The sequence below is a fragment of the Onychomys torridus genome, chromosome 5 (genome assembly GCF_903995425.1).
Source record: "Onychomys torridus chromosome 5, mOncTor1.1, whole genome shotgun sequence".
Lineage (NCBI taxonomy): Eukaryota > Metazoa > Chordata > Mammalia > Rodentia > Cricetidae > Onychomys > Onychomys torridus.
The window spans coordinates 63,282,954-63,307,897 of NC_050447.1; the positions used below are offsets into that span (position 1 = coordinate 63,282,954).

General features: G+C 42.1%; 1 protein-coding gene across 3 annotated transcripts in view; it reads left to right on the forward strand.

Moving 5' to 3' along the window:
• Positions 1 to 24,618, forward strand: part of Net1 (neuroepithelial cell transforming 1) — a 34,767-nt gene extending 10,149 nt beyond the window's left edge. Inside the window, exons 3-13 of one of the 3 annotated variants that reach the window (XM_036188374.1) lie at positions 831 to 890; positions 15,792 to 15,899; positions 16,290 to 16,457; positions 16,824 to 16,886; positions 17,179 to 17,275; positions 17,412 to 17,488; positions 17,989 to 18,246; positions 18,564 to 18,734; positions 19,616 to 19,802; positions 20,147 to 20,567; positions 24,373 to 24,618. In XM_036188374.1, the coding sequence (XP_036044267.1) occupies positions 831 to 890; positions 15,792 to 15,899; positions 16,290 to 16,457; positions 16,824 to 16,886; positions 17,179 to 17,275; positions 17,412 to 17,488; positions 17,989 to 18,246; positions 18,564 to 18,734; positions 19,616 to 19,802; positions 20,147 to 20,553 (1,596 nt within the window). In that variant the 3' untranslated portion in view covers positions 20,554 to 20,567; positions 24,373 to 24,618. Of the gene's footprint in view, positions 1 to 830; positions 891 to 11,147; positions 11,422 to 15,791; positions 15,900 to 16,289; positions 16,458 to 16,823; positions 16,887 to 17,178; positions 17,276 to 17,411; positions 17,489 to 17,988; positions 18,247 to 18,563; positions 18,735 to 19,615; positions 19,803 to 20,146; positions 21,184 to 24,372 lie in introns of those variants that run through there. The other 2 variants (XM_036188373.1, XM_036188375.1) reach the window with 2 other exon arrangements.
• The last annotated feature ends 326 nt before the right edge of the window (positions 24,619 to 24,944 follow it).

Genomic DNA, 24,944 nt, shown 5'->3' on the forward strand with positions numbered 1-24,944 from the left:
AAGTTATTTTGAGATGTGGAATGATAAAAATGCTGCTTAATGGTGTTTGTTCATAATTGATTAAGAACTATAAATAACAGATATGTATACAGTTTTGCTACCACTGGCACCAAGCAGAACTGTATGAATACCCAGATCATTCCAGTATATAATTGTTCCTCTTCTTTTTGATAAATCCTGCTTCAGGCAATAAATCTGAGTTTGAACTATAAGAAAGGATTCCCCCACACAAAAAAAGACTTCCCTCACCCCTTGATAAACAATAAGTTCCTTTAAAAAAAAAAAAAAAAAAAAACAAGCAACACAAAACCACTGTGTTCCTATATAAAATAGTTTCCTTTTCCTGTAGCAGTACAGATGGCTCATAACTTACATGAGTTCTAGTCTGAAAACACCACATAAGTAAGGTTTTTAGTGGTGAAGAATCACTTTAGCAAGAAAGCACTTAGTCAGAGGGTACTGTTTAAACTGCATATGCTAGAGACAATTGGTGAATCTCCCTAATCAAAATAATGTTCTTTTTGAAGTAATTTTTTTTAATATTTGTGTGTGTCTGTGTCTGTGTGTCTGTGTGTGTCTGTGTCTGTGTGTGTGTCTAGTTCTACCTGCCTGCCTGTCTGTCCATCCGTCCATTGTGGAGCTGGAGCTAGAGGTGATTGTGAGCTGCTGACAAGGTGCCGGCGCCAGAACTCCTGTCCAGCGAAAGAGCAGCCAACATTCCTAACTGCTCCAGCTCCTTGGAGTGATTTTTTTCTAGTTGCATGGAATCTTTGTTTAATGCAGGAACATGTAGTTCTATGTATGAATCAAAGCTCTTTTTCCCCTTACAGAAAAGAAAGCGAAGAGAGAAAGATGATGACGTTGTAAGCCTTAGCAGCCTTGATCTGAAGGTAAGCTGCTGCCATGTTAAAGAAAAGGTGTACAAATAGCACTTTATCCTGTACTGTGGAAGAGGGTTGGGTTTGGGAGGGGAAAAGGCATTCATTGCATTTTTTTAAATTACAAACTGAACAGGATTGGCTACAGATACTCTCTGTGATGTTTGAAAGAGAATGCCCCCATAGGCTCGTGTATATCATTCCTAGTCCTCAGTTGATGAACAGTTTGAAAGGCCTAAATTAAGGTGTGGCCTTGTTAGAGGAGGTGTGTCACTGGGAGTGGGCTTTGAGGTTTCAAAAGCCCCCACCAGGCCCAGTAGCTCGCTCTCTCTGCCTGCTGCCCATGGATGAGTCTGTAAAGCTCTTAGCTAGTTCTCAGCACCATGCGTGCCTGCATACCACCATTTTATTCGCCATGATGGCCTAACCCTCTAAAACTGTAAGCAAGCACCAGTTAAGTGCATCTTATAAGAGTTGCCTTGGTCATGGTGTCTTTTCACAGCAATAGAACCCTAAGACACCCTCTTTTTGTGGTTCTGCTTCTTGGTTAAGAATGCGAGGACTACCATTCTCAAACAGTAGTAAGCTGTGGGTGAGTAGTAAAGAGCCAGGGCCATGATCTGTGCAAAGAAAGGAGGTAGAGCGTGACTAGTCCTAAGAGCGCCATGCCCTTCCCAAAAGAACAAGCGAGCACTCTGCACACCAGCCCATCGGTGTGTGCAGGACTCATCGAGCTGAAACTGCCGTGGAACACTTCCCAAATGGTAAATATCAGGTAGGTTCGGGTTTTTTTTCTTTAAAAAGCTAAGCAAATCGATAAGTCTGAAGTGCCCCCATGGGCTTCAAATATGCAGCCTGTAGTAAACTGAAACTCAGCACTCAATATCGTATAAAATACTTGGGTACTCTTTTTAATGTAAAACTGTTCTTAGATCCAAAACCAAGTGTCCGTGGAATAAACCAGTTTTTGTCAGTCAGTGAATGGTAGGATGTGGGTAGAGAGTGAGGATGGGTGATGTGAACCTGCTTTTGGAGAGTGAGGTTTGCTTTTTTTTTTTTTTTTTTTTTTTTTTTTTTTTTTTTTGTCCAAATGATTTTTTCATAAGTGGCCAAAATAAAAATCCACTGGGTTGGAATATGGCATTCTCACTTGAAAGAAAAAAAAAGAAAAAGAAAAAAAAAACATTAAAAATGGTATTCTGCCAGCAGCTCCCTCTTTTGTTTTTGTTAAATGTAATTAATGTGTATTATTTGATACCTGTCCTGTTGCTGGGATCTGTTTTACTTTATTTACCTTTATATTCAGTACCTGAGCCACATAGCCTGATGTGTAGTCAGTGATAGAAAACACCTGACAGATGAATGCATGAAGTAATAAAGGTCAGATGATTTAAGTAGATAGTATGAACATTGGGTTATGTGTTTTGATTTTGGACATCTTGTATTAAGAATTTAATATTGATGGTAGTTGAATTTTCATGTTGGACATTATTGTCTATTTTATTCTATAACTGAGATTGTTTCATTATGTTTCTTCAGATAAAATTATACTGTGTGTGTGTGTGTGTGTGTGTGTGTGTGTGTGTGTGTGTGTGTGTTACAAAAGAGCCTTACTCGTCTATATTATTTCTAAAGGGGTATATGCTTTGTTTGGGGGTTGTTGTTGTTGTTGTTATTGTTGTTTAATTTTATTATACATACAGGGTTCTGCCTGCATGTATGTCTGCAGGCCAGAAGAGGGCACCAGATCCCATCATAGATGGTTGTGAGCCACCATGTGGTTGCTGGGAATTAAAGTCAGGACCTCTGGAAGAGCAGCCAGTGCTTTCAACTTCTGAGCCATCTCCCCAGCCCCATGCTTTGTTTTTTTAAAGGCATTTCTCACCTCTATATTGCTACCAACTATAAACTCACCTTTTTCTTTTGACTTATGTCAAAAGTGGCCATTGACTTTGTTACTAAGGAGGGGTCTAGGGTGAGCAATGTTCAACTGCATTTTTATGGAAGTGTTCTTTAAGTAGAAGAGGTGATTAAAAACATTTTTAACTATGTGAATGTTTAGTTCTTTTTATGATGTTCATATGTAGGGAGGCTGGATCTTTTAAAAGTCTAGAGGTATGTCAGGGATCGCATTCTGAGTATTAGTATATCTGCCATTTGGGGACTAAGCATGATGAATTATATGCTTTACTCATAATAAAATAATACATAAGTGAGAATTATTTTTAAAACATCGTGATTATTCTGTATGAAAATAATGTTTTGGCAGCTTTCGACTTAACATCCAAACGCCTCTGTTGAAAAATGGTCTTACCATAGTAAGTAATTTGACAATATTCCTAGTCACACATATGAATAGTTTGAAGGGAGCTGGCATGTTAAAGCTAGTGATGTAATCACTGTCAATTGGTAAATGGCCTGTGCCATCTGCCTTTTGATATAACTCATCTGTCTCTACCGTCTTGTAAAATATAGAATATTACTTCTCTGTGACAAGATCCATAAAGGAAAGCCGACTGCTAGTACCAGTGATGAAAGAAAGAAAACCTGGGGATAGATAGAAGAAAGTGATGGTTCTTAGCCACACCCAAGTGAGAGCCAAGACTGATGCTGTTCTGAGAAAGGCTGCTGTGCCAGTAGTCCTGGCAGTTATAGCAAAGCACAAGCATTGTTAAAGCAGCACTCTGAGAAGCCAGACAGATGACAGGTGCTTAGAGACACACCAAGCCAGACAGCAGTGAGAAGGGAGGGACGCCTGTGACCAGGAAGAAGACTGGGCCGAACCCTAAACAAGACAGGTTCACTGATAAATTATGCTCAGTTTCAAGAATCACCCCAAGTCTGCAGACGAATTTCTAAATGGTCTTATTAAATAAAAAACATGGAGCCAAATATAGGGGTGAAAGCCTTAGAGATCAGGGAAATAGTAATAGCCACCAACCTTACCTCTCCAGCTCTGCAGCTACTAAAAGTGAGTTACTTCCTGTCTGTCCATGCCTTTATATGCCTTGCTGTTCTCTCCTCTCATTGGCTCTTAGCCTAGCTTCCTTGCCACTGCCTGTCTGTACAGACTTCCAGGTCTCTATGGTTGGTACTGGGATTAAAGGCATGTGTCACCACACTTAGCTCTGTTCCCTAGTATGGCCTTGAACACACAGAGACCCTGCCAGCTCAGTGATCAGATTAAGGGCGTGTGCTGCCTCACTTGGTTTACCTAAAATGACCGGCCTTTTCCCCTGATCTCCAGGCAAGCTTTAGTTATCAAAGTACAAATAAAATATCACCAGACAAGTCCTTCTCAAACTCCGCAGAAATAAAGTTTGAAAGAGAAAGGCAAAAAATACTCCCTAATTTATTCTGAAGCCTAATCACCCTGATACCAAAGCTAAAGATGGTACAAGAAAAAAAAATGATAAACCAGTATCTTAGAAATATGATCTGTAGCATCTCAGCTACAAGGTACTAACAAAGAGCTTCAGTCACATATTTAAAGGATTACATAGAATAACTATGTGGGGTCTCACTCCTAGAGTACAAAGTAGGTTCGAAAACCAGTCAGTGAACACACCAAGTTAACAGAATTAAGGGGAGAGGATATATAATCCAGTACCTTCCAACTGAGGAGTAAAAAGGATAAGTAAATGATATATACACATAATAGAACATTATTTGAACTTAAACATGAGTGGGCCTAGTACTCCTGCTCTCACAACCTCGGGGCCAGGTCTACTGTTTTGCCCAGGTGAGATGCAGGACCCACCTCCTGAGCGCTGCAGTTGGTGAGTGGCAGAACCAGCTCTCTCATTCTCATGCCCCTGAGGCCAGCTCTCCCATCTGCCTCCAGTGGGGGTCAGGGGGACATCTTTCCCTCACCCATGCTACCACATGACGTATGAGGGAGGTGTGGGATCAGCTTTCCTGCTCTCCACCCTCAGGGCCAGCTCACCTATGCCCCCACCAACAGGGTCAGCTCTAATATGCTGCCCAGGTGAGGTGCAGGGTTCACTCTCTAGTGTGCTACAGCTGGTGAGGGGCAGGGTCAGCTCTCCCACCTGCCACAGGTGGCTATTAAGCCTTTTTAATATTGATGCCATTGGCGTAGTAGACTAACAAAATGTGTAGACTATCAAGGTCATTGCAAAGTCTGTGGCAAATAACAGAACAGTTAACAACCTAAGAACATGAAAGAAAATATGGACTGCTGTCCATCCATATGAACAGAGGTGACAAGAACAGAGACCACACTAATAGTCATAGACCAAATGCCAAAGGATCTGTCTCAGTAAGTTTGAGCATTTGCCCAATGGATGAAGTGAGAAATAACACAGAAGTTTACCATGATCTACTGTCATTCACCATAGTCCCACCAGAAGCACTCATAAGGTGAGTGTTGATAGAGGAGACCACCATGCCCAGTTAGTTCCTTAGCTAATGGCTAGTCTCTGTCCATTCCTAGTGGGCAGTACTGCTTCAGATTTTAGTCTACATGTAGAGGTTGAGGTGTAAGGTCTCTGAAGTTGTCTATTGCCACCATGATTCTGAAAACATTAGGAAGGATCTGCCACATATTTATTCAGGGCTCTTAAAACAGTCCCTCCAATCATTTGTCGCCACTTTTTATAAGCCATGGTCTTCCCTCTGCATCTGCAGTGCCTCATCTCAGTCCAGCCCTGTAGTCCTTACCACCACTGCACCCCTTGGTATCCTAGCCTGAGATCCCCCATGAAATGAGCCCTCACTGACAGGCCGTCTATCTTGAGATGTGTTCACCACAGGCAATAGGATGGGGTCATGAGACAAGGGACTGCGCATGCAATGTGTGTAATTAAGCTGATGACCGCACTAGGCAGAGTTGTGCTTGCTGGTACACACTGAAGAGCCATGTAAAGTACTGCTTTCTCAAGGAACTGGAGAGGGGCACTTATTATTCACCAGCTCCTGTTGTCCATTCGTCCGTGCCCTCTGTGTCGTCTGTTCCTCGGACCCCATGCACACATTGCACACAGCAGCATTAGGAAGCACAGTGGATGGCAAGCCATATATAGTGCAGGTGGAACGTGATGCTGGGAGGAAGCGGGGCTAAAACAGGAGCGAGGAGAGTCAAGAGTCTGGGCTGAAGACACGGCAGCCTGGGCCAGGTTGGGGCCCTGGAGCGAGGCTCAGAGAAAATGGGAGGAATCCAGCATCCTGGTGCATAAGAAGAGATCCTGGTCCAGCAAGATGACTCAGGAAGTAAAGGCACTTGCCATTCAAGCCAGATGACCAGAGTTTGATCCCCAGAACCCGTGGTGGAAGGGGAGAACTGATCCCTAAAGCTGCCCTCTGACTTCTGCACCCATATTTGGGAGCACACAAGTATCATACATACAGAATTGTGAAAGATTTCAAAACGAGTAAGAGATGACACACGTTTTACTGGAAATTGTTATTATCCTGTGTATTTGAGACAACGTCGCCACTAATAGCATATGTACCCATTTCATTTGCTATTTGTGCTGTCATTGCAAAGAACAAGATACAAACTCTTTATCTTGTTTAATAGCACTTAATTGATTTCAACTGAGTTTTAAGAGCCCTGAATAAAGTTCTTACTAAAACTTGTATACACTCCTCTCTCTCTCTCTCTTTTGAGACAGGGTGTCTCTGTGTAGCTTTGGAGCCTTTCCTGGAACTCACCCTGTAGCCCGCATTGGCCTTGAACTCACAGAGATCCAAGATCCACTTGCCTCTGCCTCTCAGTACTGGGATTAAAGTCATCCTCCGCCGCCGCCACCAGCACCGCCACCAAGTTTACACTCAATTTTTGAATCCAGTGATTTTTTTTTTTAAAACAAATCCACAAATAACTTCATTACTCATTCATAATACATCTGCCCATTTTTGTTTGTAGCTTATTCATACTTTGGAATGCTGGTTTCTCAAAAGTTCCCATTTTTTAATTGGTGCTTCCTTTTTAAGTAAGTTTTCAAGTATTATTTTCAACTTATCTATATTTAACTTAGTTAGATTAAATAATAGATGTTTGTGATTTTAGCTCTGCAGTTTTAAAATGAAATAGTTCCTTACATTTAAAAAAAGGTCCTAGAGTATTTCTTGTGACCTGTGGAATGTGTTTCATACACTATACGATATTTAAATATATGTTTAGTGATATAGACACATGAGTCACATGAAGGCAGAAGGTATAAGTTTAATTGTCATCCATATTTTTCTTCAAATGAAAAACTTGTTTATGTAATCATGTGTATAACAACCCATACATGATTACAAAGTTCAGAAAAGCAGGTTGCCCCTGCATTTCACAATACTTCCTGTAGAGGGCAGCAGAGAACTTAGTTGGTCTTTGGCTGGCCTGTGAATGTTCGCCAACTTGCCAGTTGCTTCCTTAAGATAAAAGAAAGTGGCAAGTCTCTACAGCAAAAAGTAGAGCTTACTTTCAAGGTGGAGTTTACTTCGCAACTCTGTTTTCAACATAAAATGTGGGAGGGATGTAAGCACAGCCCAACAATCCCTTTTCTGTAGAGAGAGGACACAGCATGGCCTTTCTCTTTGCCTTCTCTATCCAGGCAGAACTAAGACTATAACTAAACCAGAGTCTTGGAAATGAGTAATTTTATCAGAAACTTGATCCTGTTTACCACAATGCGTATTTTTAGATAACTCACTGTTAAGTTTTAATTTACAAGTCTTATTTCCCATATAAGGGAAGTTCAACCAGCTTGTACCTCCACGGTGCCATCAGTAAAGAGCTGTGAAATACCTGCCATCGCAGCCTGATAAGGCACGAGCCTTGGTTGAAATAAGACCTCTCCTAAAGTTAAACAACTAGAATTGTCTGTGCCTGCCCCGTTATTGTAAGTCACCTAATGTGCTAGCCTTTGCCTATGGTCTCCTCTGTAAGATATTGGCACTTATTAAATGAACATCAGTATGGAACTGAATTGTAGCTAATGCTTTCTGGACACTTTATAGGTACCAGAACATATGCTAAGGGTTTTATGTCTGTTCCCTTATCTGAAAGGTACACCATAACAAAGTTAAACCAGTTCAACTCTCCCCAGGCACTAAGTCACCAGACACCTTTGGACAAATTGCTTAACTTTGAATGCCTGTCTTGCCGGTCTTTAAGATGATGGCAGTGATTGGTGTTTTGTAGCATTGTGGAATAAAGTTGCACACAGAGAGCTATAAAAAGACCATAAAGGGCCTCCTGTTCTTCATCACCCTTTTCAGTTTCCCCTGAGTAAACGGAAGAGAGTGGGTTAGTAGTCTGTGCCCGCTAAACGTGGACTTGTGTACCTTGTGCCTTTGGGGGTGTTTCCTAGTTGTCTTGCCCACAGACCTGCACATTGAAAAAGGAGACTAGGGTGAGCCAAAGGTTTTTGTTTTGTTTTGAAACTAGTCTGTTCCTGCTAGGTCCTATTTGCTTTATGTAAACGTTCTTTGGAGGCTTGTGCCTTTACCTCTTGGGTGGCCAGCTGAAAGAGGGAAATGAAAGCTGTCCTCTCCCCTCCTTATCTTGGCCATACTTCATACAACTAAATAGAAAACAGTTTGGAGAAGATATTGGGTAAGAGACCCATGAGAACTCCCTTGCAGTCTCTGTCCTAACTCCTGCTGCACTTCATCCTCCAGTCCCTCGTGAGACTGTGTGCCCATAGTATTGACCTTACTGATGAGGCTAACAGGACCAGACTACTCAGTGGGTCCCGCTCTACGCTATTTGTATTAGCTCAAAGAACTTAAGCAGACCTTTGACCTTACCTGAAAGTCCACAATCTCCAGGCACCTCTGAGGGGTGCTGTCTAAAAAAGTCATCTTACACAAAAAGCCATCCAGCTTTAAAGCCAAGCACATGACACATGTCACTCAGATGTAACCAAGTAACAAAGAGTGGATGACAAAATATAACAATGTCTACCACTCAAAAGTTTAAAAGTTCAAAACAGCCAGATGCATCATCTTGTGAGAAACTCATGTTTGCCTGGCTGTGGTAGTCCAGGCCTGTGATCCAGCACTCAGGAGGCAGAGACGAGCCTGATCTACACACTGTGTCCCAGGCCAGCCATGGCTACAGAGTGAGACCCAGTCATAAAAGCCACATTGGTGGCCTCGGGGATAGCAGTGGCTCTTCCTGGCTGAGGTGGCACAGGGCTGTCAGTTGGTGAGTCAATGAGAGATTGTTTCTAGCAGTCTCTGCTCCGTGTTTTCTACTCACTCTTCATCTCCCAGGGCTTACCTCTGTCCTACTGACAGATCACTTGAGATCCTCATTAAAGATCCGTGGATCTTCTCCTTCCTTCTTTAATGTCTGCTTATGGTTAACTCCCCTGCTTTCTCTCTCTTCTGGGTGCAGAATTCTCTTTCCCTTGGTATCCATTCCTCTAGTGTGGAACCACTTGGCCTTTGTTCTTTTCCTCCAGAGTTTTCCAAAGTAAATCTATGCAAACCTCTTTTCTAAGTCCCAAATACTAAGTAGCTTCACTGTGTCTTCTTCTGTTCTTGTGAACACTTATGTGTTCACCGTTCTTGTGAACACCTTTACTCCTGTGTTCTGTTTTTACGAACACTTGTGTATTCTCCTGTTCTTGTGAACATTTGTGTGTTCCCTGTTCTTCAGATGCAGTGTATCAAAGTGAACTTTAGGATTTTCCTGGAAAATGGCTTTACTTTTGAAATAAAAACAGTTATTCATGTGTTTAAAATGTTGGACATCTTGCATATATCCTTTTCTTTCCCGCTGCCCCAACCTTAGGCAAAGTTCGTGGTACAGCCTTGTGAGTCTTGCCTTGTTTTCCCAGTCAACTTTTAGCCGCCTGCAACACCAGACACACAGACGTTAGCAGCCTGGCTCACAGCAAAGGCATCTATCTGCACTGCCTGTCCTTAGCCTGTGGCCTTTTAAGAGTCTGTCCCTCATCCTTATGCTCTTACTCAAACCTTTGGCATGCAATATGGCACTCAAGGCCCCACAGAAACACCACCTTCACACTTTTCCCTGGGAGCTTTCCCACCTGTGGTGAAGTCACAGGGTTGCCACAAGTGGTACTTGCTAGCAGCACAGCTTTCTTGGAACCTGCAAACATTTCCTTTTAACCATCCATGCCTCTTCATGTGGCCTGCCTTTACACCATGGGATCTCAGCTACAAAGCCTACATTTTATCACCCAAGGATCTAGGAATAGTGCCTTTTTCATACAAGACTGATTTTCTGTTTGTAAATACTAAGAAAAAAAACTTTGCAAATTACTAGGGTTAAGATGAGCCTGCTCTGCAAAACAAATACAGAAGAAAGTCCACTTTATCGTAGGTCCATTCTTGAGAAATAGTGCCCTTCCGTAAAGGAAGGTCTTGGCAAAGTCAGAGGCTCGCCTCTCCCGTGTGACTTCGCCTCCCTCAGGCATTTCTCCCCTTGTAAGATGCAAGGCTTTGGCAGCGAGTCTTTTGACGCCTTTAGTGCCACATCAAGATAAGTTTAGGAAGCCAGGCAGTGGTGGTGCACACCTTTAATCCCAGCACTCGGGAGGCAGAGCCAGGTGGATCTCTGTGAGTTCGAGGCCAGCCTGGTCTCCAAAGCGAGATCCTGGACAGGCACCAAAACTACACAGAGAAACCCTGTCTCGAAAAACCCAAAAAAATAAATAAGTTTAGGAAAGGCTCCTGTTGTGGGTTTTCATGGCATAAAATGTCTCACACAAGTTCCTAAATTTTTTAAGACAGAAATGTCTGATGACATTCTGAGCCTGAAAATCTTAACTAACCCAGTATAGCGGGGCAGGAACTAACTACTGTAGTTTGTCACTTGATTTTCATTAGCTCATCTTCACTGCACAAAGTAACGGATTCACTGTGGCATTTTCATACATGCCTCTCCCATTACCCTGTTATCTATCCCCCTTGCTCCCTCCCTCTGACCCTCACGGAAAAGCACGTTCTGAGAGGCGGGTAATTTTACAGTCGTGCATGCGCCTGCACTGCTGGGTAACTAGGCTCTTTACTACGTAGTTTTTTAACCTGCACTCAGGTTTTTCCAAGGCATTGGTTTTAGAGAAAAGGGTCCCTGTCTGTAACTAAGTGCTAGAGAAGTAACTGCAATAGGTTCCTCAGGCGTTCCTGCGGCCTCCTGTGGGCTTCAGTGCTTCCGGTACAAGTTCAGGCCTTTTGATTCAGAGCAACCTGCCCAGCTCTGGCGGCAGTCTAGGTGCGCCCCTGCCGCTGTTATCTGGAGTCACGTGAGGCCTGGCCCCGCCCCGGAGTCCTGAGGTCTGCGTGTGCGCTCGCTGCTTTTGCAGAAGCACGGAGCTCCACCGCGGGTAGGAGGCATGGGCGCATGGCTGCCGGGCCAGGCTGAGCACTGGGAAGAAAAGCCGGGGCGCCTCGGCGGTGCTGCCCTGCGGGGCTGACTCGCAGGTGGACTAACCCGAAAGGTTTGAAGGGACACTTGTAAAGCATGGTGGCTCATGATGAGATCGGAGGTCTCCTGCCCATTAAAAGGACGATCCGAGTCTTAGATGTTAATAACCAGCCCTTCAGGGAGCAGGAGGTAAGAGAAACAGACCAAAGGAATTTTTTCCCAACTCTGCAGAACTTCTAAGTCTTTAAAATTTCACTTTTAAACTTTTAATCGTATTAAATCTTAAAATGCGTAACTTTTAAAGCAAGCCTGAAATGTGTTTAGGAACTGGTCTAAGCTTAAGCAGTTTTGTTTTTTTGTTTTGGGGGGTTATTTATATATAACATAGATTGTGTACAGCTTACATACAAAGAAGATTTTAAATGTATATGCGTCTCTGGGTCAACATATTTCTCATGTTTGATATGGTTGTGCTTTTGTAGGTTGCCCCCCCCCTTTTTTTTTTTTTTAACTTTCATTACTAAGTCTTGGGGACTGTTTTAAGGGAGGAAGTAAAAATAAGAATATTTTCCTCTCAATGCCAGTGAGTGAGTAAAGCCTGACCCACATGTAGTTAAGCTTGCCCTGTGCTCTTTTTTCTCCTGAAAGGATTTGAGCCCATGGAACACTGAAGCTCAGCCTGCTTTGCTTTGAAATCATTTTGGCTTTTGAGAGTCTTTATGAACATTTATGAAAAATTATATCATTTTATGTAATCGTTGATTGGCACTGCATTGTATCTCTCAGTGCCCTGCTGCCTGATCGCTTACGTGGTAGAAATGGTTATGGGTTCAGCTAACCAAATCTCTTGATGATAGTGGTGGTTTTTGCCAAAATATATGTAATTGTGTATTTTAAATATGAGCAGTTTGTTGTGTCTCGAGGAAGCTATTTCTTACACTTATGTTTGGGGTATTAAACTGCCGTCTTCAGAAAATGTGCCTTTACCTGGGGGTTGATAATGAGTTTTGTTATTTGTTTGGTTTTAGTTTTTCTTATGTACTTATGTTTTATAAAATGAATAAGCATTTTCTTCAAAGAGACTGCTTCATACAATGCCATGACTAAAAATACTCAAAGTAGCTTTCTTTTGGGCCATCAAGGCTGACCCTTTCTGGATAGTGTGAGATGAGACATGGGCTGTTTTCCTGGTCCTTTCATTGGAGCATTAAAATCACCAGGAATGGGGTCCAGGCTTTAGAACTGTAAACACAGCAGCCTTAATGACTTCAGTGTAAAAGAGAGAATACTGTGTGAGCAAAACTTGACTTTATCTTTCCCAAAAAAAAATTTTTATTCTTGTTTTTCTGGTTTTAAAGTTCTTGCCAAATGGGAAATTATGTATAAGCAATCCAAAAGGAATAAACTAAGACACATACTTTTTAAAGTATTATTTGATTGACTCTAAAATATGCCCTGTAATGACATCATTAGGAAAAAAAACTTTATAAGAAGTTCACCAAAGAGTTTCATCCAGGCTGCTGTTTATAAGTAAGATACAGCCTAGTTAAGCTTTAAAGTAGACCTAATTTTCTGTTTATAGATCTTTGGAAAGTATCTTAGGACATAAAGTGAGTGGAGGTGAATCATGAAAACTCAGTAACTTAAAAGCCCAGGGTCAGGCCGATTTCCTAAGATGATAGATGCAGCACTAGCTGTCTAAACTAGATAGCCGATTAAAGATTAACCTGAGTAAACAGCATAGACTTCTGAGAGCAGGTGTTCTTCCCTTCCAAGTGAACTTAGCCCTCACAAAAGGTTGCCTACAGAAGTTCCTTGACGGTGATCCTTGAGCGTACTTTGATTCCCAGATTTGCTGCCTGTCATTAGGGGAGAGTGGATGGTGTTAGTGTCCATGGCTGGTTATAAGCTGTTTATGTTTACTATAATAAGCTTCCAGCACTCTTAAGAGTCGCCACCACCACCATTATATATAATTAAGCCTTACCTTTGGAGATGGGGGTGGGGGTGTCTGGCTGTGTGTCTGTGTGTGGGTGCCTGTGGGTGTGTACTTTCATCACCTCCAAATATCCCTGCTGAGTCCTGTCTGTGGGGAGAGGTGAATGGGTGTAGCAACAGTCTTATGATATAGATGCTCGTGTCCTTAAGAAATCTACATAAATAAAGTACTTCTCTTGGACCTGTAGAAGAAAAACTATTGCTTATAATTTACACAGCCCAAATTAATAACCCATGTTTCTAAAGATACAGGTTTCTGCCCGTACCTTTTTAGTGACTCTTGAGTGCCTAATCCATTTCACTTCTCCACAAAAACTTGTATGTATGCTCTTTTCTTCAAGCAGTATCTATATCCTGAAATTGACAGTAGGCCATTTCCAGTGTTCAACTCCTACCCTTCATTAAAATGTTTTATTATTTGAATATGAGTTCCCAAATGGTTGTTCCACCATGTTTGACATTTTTGTTTGTATGTTTTATTTTGTTTTGTTTTGTTTTCCTCAGGTCTCCCAAGCTAGGCAAGGCTGTCCCAGAATTCTTAGCAGTCTTCTGTCCAAACCCACCAAGTGTAATATACTTTCTTATCAAGCATTTTAGACTTGACAGACTGAATAGTGACATCTTTGTAAAGAAGTGAGATTGTATTTAGTTTTAAAGAACTATGAATGTGTTTAGCCACCAAGTACAGCCGAAAGAAATACATAAGCAAAATCTATAATAGTGGTATAAAAGTGTTTTAGATAAATCGATGTTTAGTTCCCTAAGTCTAAATGCTCAAAGTCTAGTGAGAGGATGCCTGCCTGTCTCTCACAGAGGCCTGGGCTAGCCCTCAGCACAGCAATAATCATAATGATAATCATTCTGCTCTTATTTTAAACATGACATAACTTTTAATTACCAAGAAATTAGTAGTTTTACAATAATCTTATAAAGACAAGAATCTATCAATAATTTTATTTAATACAGTAATATCAAAATCCCTTTCTTCTTCACTGAACTGACTTTTACTTTCTCACTCCCTGGGAGGTGCACCTTTCCAAAGACCCTCAAATGGAAATTAAATATTTGGTGATTTACTGGGCAGTGAAATGTTGATGCTTTGACCAGGGAAGAGGTGCTAACCTCTAAAAGACAGGAGTCAGTCACAGCAGCTGCTCCGTGTCTAGTTCATGTTGGCAGATCTTGTTTGGTGAGGTCATCCTATCTCCGTTCACATAGGAGACTCTTTGTGCTGTCTTTACTAAATGGAAAGGAATGCCTCAAGCTGCCCCTGCACACGCTTGTGTCACTCAGTCTGCACAGATGTGTGGTGAAGGCATTCACACATGACCTCGTCGTACGGCGTGTGCCATTTTACTACACGTCTCGAAGGCTTCTTTTTCAGCTCATCGTGCTTTTATAGCCTGAGTTTTGCTTCGCAGTTAGTTATTTGGAGGAGGGAGGGAGTGGTTTACAACTTTGCCTCTTAAAGCCTCCAAAGTTGAATTCTCTTTGAAGTCTCTTCAGTCACTGGCGTTCCTTTTTGGTGCATGCGTGCGTGCGTGCGTGCCCAACAGGAGCTTAAAAGCCAACATGCTGCTTGGACTGTTTGACTCCTTTACGTTTCTAGCTACTTTCAAAGTTTTCTCTCCGTTTGTTCTTAATTATAAGCGTTATTTTCATTTGATTTCTTTTCTCCTTTCCTTTAAAGTAATTTGGGCTTGTCACAGAATTTTTAGGGGGGAAAATGTTCTTCAATTACTTAATTTAAAGATGATCATTTTTTGAGACAGAGTCTCTGTAGCCCCAACTGGCCTAGAGCTCCCTTTGTAGACCAAATTTGCCTTGAACTCAAAGAGATCCGCCTGAGTCTGCCTCTCAAGTGTTGGAATTAAAGGTATACACCACCACCATACCTGGCCTTGGTGATCTTAATATAATTTACGTTATATATCCTTCTGAATTCGAATCAGAATTCTTTGATCATGTATGACCCCTACCAGAGGCACCACATGCCAACAGTTTATGCTCCCTCTGCAGATCCACTCTTATTTCGGTAACTGTGTGAAGTCGTCTGATGATGTGTCCCGTTTTTCTCACTAACTTTGTGAAGGTCTGAAATGCATGAATGCTAATGCATGTTTGCTGTGCTCTTGCTATTTTAAAAGCTCTGCCAGTTCTTAGCCCAGACAAGTGAGGCTCTGGCTGTGCCATTACAAGAGCTGGAACCAGGGTTCCAGACTTGTCCAAGCCTAGGAGTCCTTTGAACCTCCCCTCTGCCTGGGCTTGAGCATTTGTTTACCCATTTCAGTGTCAGACATGTTTAAAGGTTGTTCTTCAACCGAAGTAGTTAAGAATGGAATCACATAATCCTGGGACAGGGATGAAATGTTGATTTCCTTAAGCTATTGTTATTTGGTATTGTTCTAGTTTAACGTGAAGAACAGCAGTCATTGTTTTAGTTCCCTGTCTCCTTGTCTTATACAAACACTGTTTTGTAAGAGGGTTTAATTTTGTCTGGGCTTGTATGAAATCATTACACCTCAACACATATTTATTGTAATCTGCTTTTGTTTTCCCAGGAGCCAAGCAATAAAAGAGTTCGGCCTCTAGCCCGGGTCACATCCTTGGCAAACTTAATCTCTCCCGTCAGAAATGGAGCAGTCAGGCGCTTTGGTCAAACCATACAGGTAAAAAGGAGGGAGGGTAGGAGGAGTGTACTTAGGATGCTTTTATAGACGCCTAAAATTTGTTTTCCTTTGAGCTGTACAAACATGTTTGCGTTGTTATACCACAGTGTTTGGTTTTGATCTGCTGGCAGGGAATATCTTACCAGACTAGTGTTTGTATAAGCTATGTTCACTTGGATCCTTTGTCAAAGGCTCCTCTTAGACCATTTCATTCCCCCAAAACTAAATGGAGTTGATAAGTAGTTTTACCTGTTAAATTAAAACTTAAATGATTGTTTTACATACTGAGAAATTCTCAAAAATGTGTTACTTTTTTTTAATATTTTTTTAATACAAGATAATTGTTGTAGCCTCCAAATCTCATTTTCTCTTTCATTTGTCTCTTTTAAGTCATTTACCCTTCGTGGTGACCACAGATCCCCAGCCTCTGCCCAGAAGTCATTCAGCAGGTCTACAGTCCCAACACCCACAAAGAGAAGAAGTAGTGTGCTATGGTCGGAGATGCTAGACATCAGTATGAAGGAGTCCTTGACCACTCGAGAGATCAAACGTCAGGAGGTATGCTGGCACTCAATACTCAGACCATATTTATTGAGTTATGCCAAGAAAGAAAAAAGTTTCTAAATACAGGTCTTGCCAGAAGAAATAGAAACTAACTAATGCCTAGTTTGTTTGTTTGTTTGTTTTAATTTAAGCAATTATTCATAGCTACCCAGTCCATAACAGTTTATAGTGGGTAGTGCTCATCAGATTCAACAGCTAGTAGATAAATGATAGACAAAATGCAAACGTATTTGAGAGTCCATCCTGAATTAGAATTTTCAGACCAAGTCTCTTAAAAAGAGCTGTTCAAAACATCAAGCAGTGTAAATGTCAATTACATCATTTTCATTTCTGACTTCTGCTATTTCTGGATGTTTTTAGGCAATATATGAATTGTCCCGAGGCGAACAGGACTTAATCGAGGATCTCAAGCTTGCTAGAAAGGTCAGTAGTCACTTTACACACACCAGTCCTTACAAATGACATATCACAGCTTCTAGAGGGTGGTTTCTTAACCTTTGAAGTGGAAAGTAAAAGCATTTTATATCTTTGACTCGAGATTGAAACACAGCTTTTCAAAGGTGACCACTCATAAACCTTTAGGGGTGATTATAACTGTAGTGTCTCTCCAGAATCTGTGTCCTTCTGTGTAGTTCCTGGGGTGCACTCAACGACATTTTGCTCAAGTGTTTTCTTTGCTCAGTCTTTGTGTGTTGTATTTCTTCCCCTCTGATAGGCCTACCATGACCCCATGTTAAAGTTGTCCATCATGTCAGAAGAGGAACTCACACATATATTTGGCGATTTGGATGCTTACATACCTCTGCATGAAGGTCAGCTTTGCTCTTAATTTCCGTTCATCTCTGAATAGAACACTAACACAAGTAATTTTAAGTTAATAATAATGTGGAACTCACCAGTTCTTGTTCAATAAGTGTATCATTGCTCTTTTTGCTCTTGTACACTCAGATTTGTTGGCAAGAATAGGAGAAGCAACCAAGCCTGACGGGACAGTGGAACAGCTCGGTCACATTCTCGTGAACTGGGTAAGCAAGTGCTGCAGCCTGTGACGTCACAGCAGTTTGGTTGTACCACTGGATCTAAAAACAAGACATTAAACTCCAACAAAGTTGTGGTGATAAGAGTTTATAATCTTGTCAAAAATACAGAGCTTGGTTGTGGTACAGACCTGCTTACAAATAACATCCCTGACTGAGCAAACTTCCCATAATGCTGTGCTGTTTATCCTCTATTGCCATCTTATGGACATGCTTGAGTGCCTATTGTAGGCAGGCCCTGTTCAAGGAGGAGTCCGGGCACTCAGTGATAGAGGTCGTTTCTCCGTGTATGACTTCACAGGAGTAGGAGCACGCCCATAGAGTGTCAGGACTGGCAGGAGTGTGATAGACTGGATGACTGGGAACACAAATAGCTAACATCTTAGTGAGACTTGGAAGCAGTAGCTGAGTCTTTGGTGGTCTGTGCCACCACCTGTGAAGAGCCAGGTCCTAACGGCACTGTGTCACGCTTTGTCTTTACTCTCCAGTTACCAGGCCTGAATGCCTACAAAGGCTACTGTAGTAACCAGCTGGCGGCCAAGGCTCTTCTGGATCAGAAGAAACAAGACCCAAGAGTCCAAGACTTCCTCCAGCGCTGTCTGGAGTCTCCCTTCAGTCGGAAACTAGATCTTTGGAGTTTCCTAGATATCCCTCGAAGTCGCCTTGTCAAATACCCTTTACTGTTAAAAGAAATCCTTAGACACACTCCAAAAGACCATCCTGATGTTCAGCTTCTGGAGGAAGCAGTAAGTAATAAATGAGTTTTTCAAGGTTAGCATCAATAACCATAGGAAAGCATAGCATGGTACTCTCAAGTCTCATGTCATCAAAAGACTGAGTTTTATTCTGGTTCCTTCAGCTGTCTGATGGCCTTGAACTAGTCACCTAGTATGGTTGGGACCAATTCCTCATATGAATAATGAAGAGACTGGCTGATTGATTTTTCGAGTCCCTTCCCACTTTTGACCCTGTCCTTTTGTGTAAATTTTTAGTCTGGACGAAGGGAGGGAGGTTGATATACAGCAGTTGCTCCATCTGGTTTTATTTTCTTCATCATTTTTAGGTATTGATAATACAAGGGGTTCTTTCTGATATCAACTTGAAGAAAGGTGAATCCGAGTGTCAGTATTACATCGACAAGCTGGAGTACCTGGATGAGAAGCAGAAGGATCCCAGGATTGAAGCTAGCAAAGTGCTGCTATGCCATGGGGAGCTGAAGAATAAAAGCGGCCATGTGAGTGTATTCGAATACGAACCAGGAGGAAGCCATTACTTTCCTCTTCCCAGCCTGCTTAATTTTCCACACATAAATTATGAGGCAGGTTTGTAAAAATAAACCTGCTGCTTGCAGGAAGGTTCCTGATTGTTTATGTGACCAGTTTTGGTAAAGCAAGCATTTGGTTCTGTAGTTGCAGCATAAATAAGACTTAAACGCCTCAGCCAATAATCCTTTGTGCCCAGTTGTGAACTGTAAGCCAATGTGTGTAGCTGGGGTCTCCTGTCCACACTTTGTAATGTTTCATAAACACACACCTCAGGAGATGAGTGTTTTATAGTGATGCTAGTAGATTTAGCACCATTCAAATTCTGCAGTAGATTAAATAAAAGCAATTTTATTTTTAAATATTAATTACAAAAGAACCTTCTGGATAAGGAGTCAGGAATGGTATTTTTGTTTTAGATGTGCTTTCCAAAAGTTGCATTTATAAGTTAGGGGTTCTTTAAGAAAAAGTTGAAATCCAGCCTATCTGATATCTATCACAGGGCCAAATTGTTCTATAAAGGCTTAGCTTGTGTAGACAGAGCGGAACTGTGAACATTGTAGCAGCATTCATACAGTACTGGAGTTTCAAACCTGTTTCTGCTGATTCCAGGTCTTTGAGATACATCATGTTTACTCAGCTGTTGCCCAACCTGCTAGTGCAGCCCAGTGAAAGAAGAGCTTTAGGGAGACTGAGCTTGAGTGCTCCAAGTAAAGCCTGCATGGCCTTGAGACCACTGTTTTATGACACCATTTGTAAAGGAGAAATCAGAACACTCTAAATGTCAAGTCCAGTTCTTTAACAATCAGGTTCCTTATTTAGGAAGTTTTGTCTTTTTTCTTCCTTTCTGCAGAAACTGTACATTTTCCTGTTTCAAGACATCTTGGTTTTGACTCGGCCTGTCACACGGAATGAACGCCACTCCTACCAGGTTTACCGGCAGCCAATCCCAGTGCAGGAACTGGTGCTGGAAGACCTGCAGGATGGGGATGTGCGCATGGGTGGTTCCTTCCGAGGGGCCTTTGGCAACTCAGACAAAGGTAAGCCAGAAGTTCTAGAGTAGTTACACAAAGGAGCCAGATGAGATGGGGAAAAGAGGGTTGAAGCAGAACAGCCACACATTTGAAGCCAATCTGGGCTACAGAGTGAGACCATCTCGAAAAACACTACTAAAGAGAAGAAACAGATGTACCTAAGTGAAATTAGACTTGACCCTTAAGAATTTGAAGAATAAAACCATTCCCCAGTCATGTACTGGCACAAGGTCAGGGACCTCTGGCTAGAGGCTGTCTTTAAGAGTGTGTGTGTGTCACATAAACACTAGAACGTTCCTTAAGACTGTATGACCACTTTCTTAGTCTTGATTCCTTTTTTCTCTCTTCAGCTAAAAATATCTTTAGAGTCCGCTTCCAGGACCCCTCTCCCGGCCAGTCCCACACACTGCAGGCCAATGATGTGTTCCATAAGCAGCAGTGGGTCAACTGTATCCGTACTGCCATCACCCCTTTCCAGCGGGCTGCCAGCCCCCTAGAGCTGCAGGGCCTACCAGAGCTCCACGAAGAGTGTGAGGAGAACAACCCATCTGTTGGGAATCTCCAGGCCCAGCGAAGGTCATCATCCCTGGTGCCCGGGTTTGCACAGGTAGACGATGAAAGTGTGCTGGAATGTGGCTCGAGTGTCCAGACAGCCGAAGACACCAAGAGTGTGAAGGCACACCGAGGACAGCCTGGCTTACGAAGAGCAAGGGACAGAGCCCAGTCTGGCGGCAGCAGAAAAGAGACCCTGGTGTAAATGTGTGCTCTCTGGTGGGAGGCTGTTTATTTATACATTTGTACAGGTTTTTTCTTGTAATGGGAGCATCCTAGGGTACTCTGTGCCAACTGTAATGTGTTCTTGGTTTGGGTTTCTCTCTACTCTCCCCTCCCTCCCCCTCCTGTTATTGTTGTCTTCGTCATTAATGGCAGCTAAAGATACACAGATTACTGGTAAATTGCAGGCTTTAAAGGGGTATTTTCATGGATTATTTGGAACATACCAACCTGGTATTTTGTATCAGAAGAAATATGTATGAAACTAGTGTTGGCCTGACTATAGGTTCACCATGACTTTCCAATTCCAACCAAATGTGATATTCCCAGTATTTGCCAAACTTGAAGTTTTGTAAATGCTGAAATTCTATCAGTGTTCCTTGTTAAATCTCAAATGATGAATGAAATTTTAATAATGACACCCACAATCTACATGGAAGATTTTTGAGTTTGAAATATTTGAGTATCTACAGTGAAGCACTGCTTCCTTGGAAAACAATCCTAAAGCTTGGTGTGTTTTCCGTTTCTATCAACTGGAATGCCTTATATCAGTTTTTCACTGCACATTCCTCATTTTTCATTCATTTATTCTGCCAACTATTTAATTTTTTATTGTAAAGTAGTTTTTAGTATTTGCTTTTATTTTTTTACATTGATGCCTTTTTTTAATTGGCATGTCCTTAAAGTTTTTCCTCCTGATTAAAGTGTGTGTGTGTGTGTGTGTGTGTGTGTGTGTGTGTGTGTGTGTGTGTTAATTGTATTAATTTTACTAAGTGAAACCAAGCCATACTGTTGAGCCAGTTAAGAAAACTGCCTTTTTACAGTGTATCATGTCGGGGTAGTAAAGACCCATGAAATGACTTAGTATATTCTAAACTACTGACAGAAACCACAGGAAGGACTTCGGTGTAAGTTTTTTGTTGTTTGGAAAGCAAGAGAGAAGGCAAGAGACTGGAATAGTAAAGAGAAGGGCAGGGAAGGAGTTTGCCTAGAGTAAAAAGGTCTGACTGAACCAGAGGAGCGGAGACAGGAAAAGCCTGACTTGAGGGTATGTAGGAAGTTGTAGAAGGCCAGAGGGGGTGTGAACTGTATTTGCTTTGGTTTCTCATACCTGCAAATACTGAATTTGAAAAGAAACTGTAAAATTTGTTGGAAAGTTGACCATATTAGGTTAATTCTGGTTGGTTTTCTTCACTTAAAAAAAAAAAAAAAGCTGGTGATTCTTCATTGCAAAGTGTTTGTGTTTCAGTGGGTTCGTGCTCTTTAAAGGAGGGAGGAGGGCTGAAGTTCCGAGTTAGCCCAGATTTATGCTGGCAATCAGTTCAAGTCATTGTTAACCATCATGTGAAATATATCTCCAGTGGAAATGAAAATTGGAAAAGGCTGTAAATAGATCAATCAAATGATTTCTTTGTATAAATGAATTATACAATTAAAAAAAAAGCACACACATAATAACCCAAAACATTTCTTGCCTGGTTGATATCTTGTGGGGGCGGGCAATCCACTGGAACATGAGGATTTAGCTCAGGGGGTAGATTGTATAAAACTTACAATGGTTAAGGAAATACCAAATCCTTTCGAAATTTGTTGATGAGTAAGAAAGGACAGTAGTTTATCTTGTGAGTCATGTGATCTTAAAGGATACAGTGAAATCAGAAGTCACCATTGTATTGCAGACAGCTGACCATATGCCCATCTTCTGGATGCAGTAGTAAAGCAAATAGCAAATGTCTTCATTAATTTGGTCAATCCTGGATTCTGATATAGGTGTCTCAGCCTCCTCACTTTGGAAATCCAAACTCAGAGATGCCTCTTACCTTTGGTGTGATCTGTGAAGCAAGGCACTGGTCCTATCCAGGGTATCATGGAGTTTACTTCCTGTCAGAGTGGTCTTGTTCAGCTTCCGGAGTTAGAGAAGCAAGTGCTTCAGATGGTGTAATGGAATGCTGTTTTATCTAAAGGTGTCTTGTTGCTTTGGTTCCCTCAAGGGAGCAGTAATAACATGAGCTGAGGAACCCTCAGGAGCGGCCTCTCTGTTGGGTAACATTCAATGACCTCGGCTCAGTACTCAGACTTGTCAGGACATCACCAGCAGTCAGGGATGCTTTCAGAAATAAAAGCGACTAGGCCTCACTCTAGCCCTCACTCACACCATTTCACTAGATCCAGATATCAGAAGAGGGAGCTGACCATGGGTTTTTATGGTTACATAAGGCCATTTTCATTCAAGTATATGTAATGGTTTTCTGAGACAGTCTTTCTGGGTATCCCTGACTAGCCAAGAACTCACCATGTAGCCCTTGCTCTTCTAAGCTTGTGATAATACTCTTGCCTCTCCTTCTCAAGTGCTGGGATTATACGTGCATGTCACAACACCCAGCTCTGATCATGTGTTTTCAAATGTTCCCTACTAGTAATGCTGATGCTCTGATGACCTAGCCAATCCCTATACATGAGTGATAAATAATATCCTAATGTATCTGTCTTCTTGCATAGCCTTAACTTGTTGAGAGTTGAAGCTGAGGGGTCTGATTTCTTCCCTAGCTACTTCCAGTGAGTTCACCTACTATAAGGCTAATCCTACACTTCCTAGGTGCTCGGTGCTCCCCCAGGGTGTGTGCGCACAAAGCGGTGATGGGAAGCCAGCTGTCTAGCAGTAGTTTTGATCATGGCATCACCAGGACACCCAAGAATCAATTAAGACAGTTCTACTGACCTGATGGGTGTTGGGTAACTTTTGTGCTAGCTAAGTCTATTTTGTGTTTAATGTTTTGAGTATACACATCCAACACAATACTTATTTTCAGATATATAAGCAAGGTGATAGTTCCACCTACAAACCTAATGCCCCTTTGTCCAGAGAACCTAGTTCCCCTGAGAGGAATGTACTAGAACATGAATCTCCCTAGATCAGGAGGAAGGCTAGAACTTCTGAATACAGAGATTTAATTTCTACACATCTCAGCCACCTCCAGCCAACCACAGGACACAGACCTCACATCCATGCCATGTTCTAGTTTTCTTCTCTGTTGCTGTGATCAGCACCACGTTCAAAAGCAACTTGGGGCTCCTTACAAGTCACAGTCCACCATCATGGGAAGCCAGGCCAGGAGCCCACACCTGGAGGCAGGTACTGAAGCAGAAGACATGGAGGAATACTGCTTGCTCACTGGCTTGCTTTCATGGTTTGCTCTTCCTGCTCTCTTCCATAACTCAGGCCACCTGCTCAGGTGGCACCACCCACAGTGGCCTGGGCCCTCGCACATCAATCCTTAATCAAGAGCTGCCCAACAGGCTAATCTGATGGAGGCAGTCCTTCAGTTAAGGTTCCCTCTTCCCAAATAACTAGTTTGTGTCAAGTTGAGAGAAGCTAACCAGCACATGGTTACTCAGATGCAGTAATAACTTAAAATCACTGAGGACCTGTTTATCTTGACCTTTTCTCCAGGAAAATGTGTAGCCATGCATACACACCCACACAACTTAGGAACCTTGGATATGCCCCAAACTCCCTCTGAACTCACGTTCCGATCTGCCCATGTCTGTCCTGGTAGGACTCTGGGAAGCTTTAGAGTTAAGGACTTGTTGTCTTTCCCATAGTTTCTCAAAGCATCGCCTTATCCTCACTTTGTAAATGATCGTTTGAAATCTATCACCTTCCACAGTCAAACCTCTTCTAAGTCATTTGTAACACATTTGACTATTCTAGATAAAATTTTCACTAAGATAATATGAAAATACATTTTTCTTATTTTGTAATACTGAATTCGATGCCAATGTCTTCCCTTTGCTTTTTCAGAAGACGGGCTGCTCAGGGGGTGATAAATGTGGATCTGAAGAAAGCCTTATTCTCTCTCTGGCCACGAGACACAGTCTGGCAACTAAAAGAACAGGAACTGTCATGGAAAGCAGGAACTGATTTAAAATATCTGAGTACAGCTGAGTATCAATTAGGATGAAATTACCATTGATGAGAACATGTCAATGTCCACAGTGTCATAATTCTTTAAAAAGTGAATTTTAAGCCAAGGAAATGACTCAGTGAGTAAAGGCATCTGCCACTAAACCTGACTACCCGAGTTGTTTGTTTTTTATTGTATGTTTTTTTAAATTTTTTATTCATTTTACATACCAACCACAGTTCCCCCTTCCATCCCTCCTGGGCCCTCCCCACCTCCCACCCACCCCAACTCCAAAAGGATAAGGCCTCCCATGGTGAGTCAACAAAGCCTGGAACATTCAGTTGAGACAGAACCAAGGCCCTCCCCACTGCATCAAGGCTGAGCAAGGCATCCCACCCTAGGAATGGACTCCAAAAAGCCAGCTCATGCTCCAGGGATGGATCCTGACATGAAACATTGAGGGGTTTCA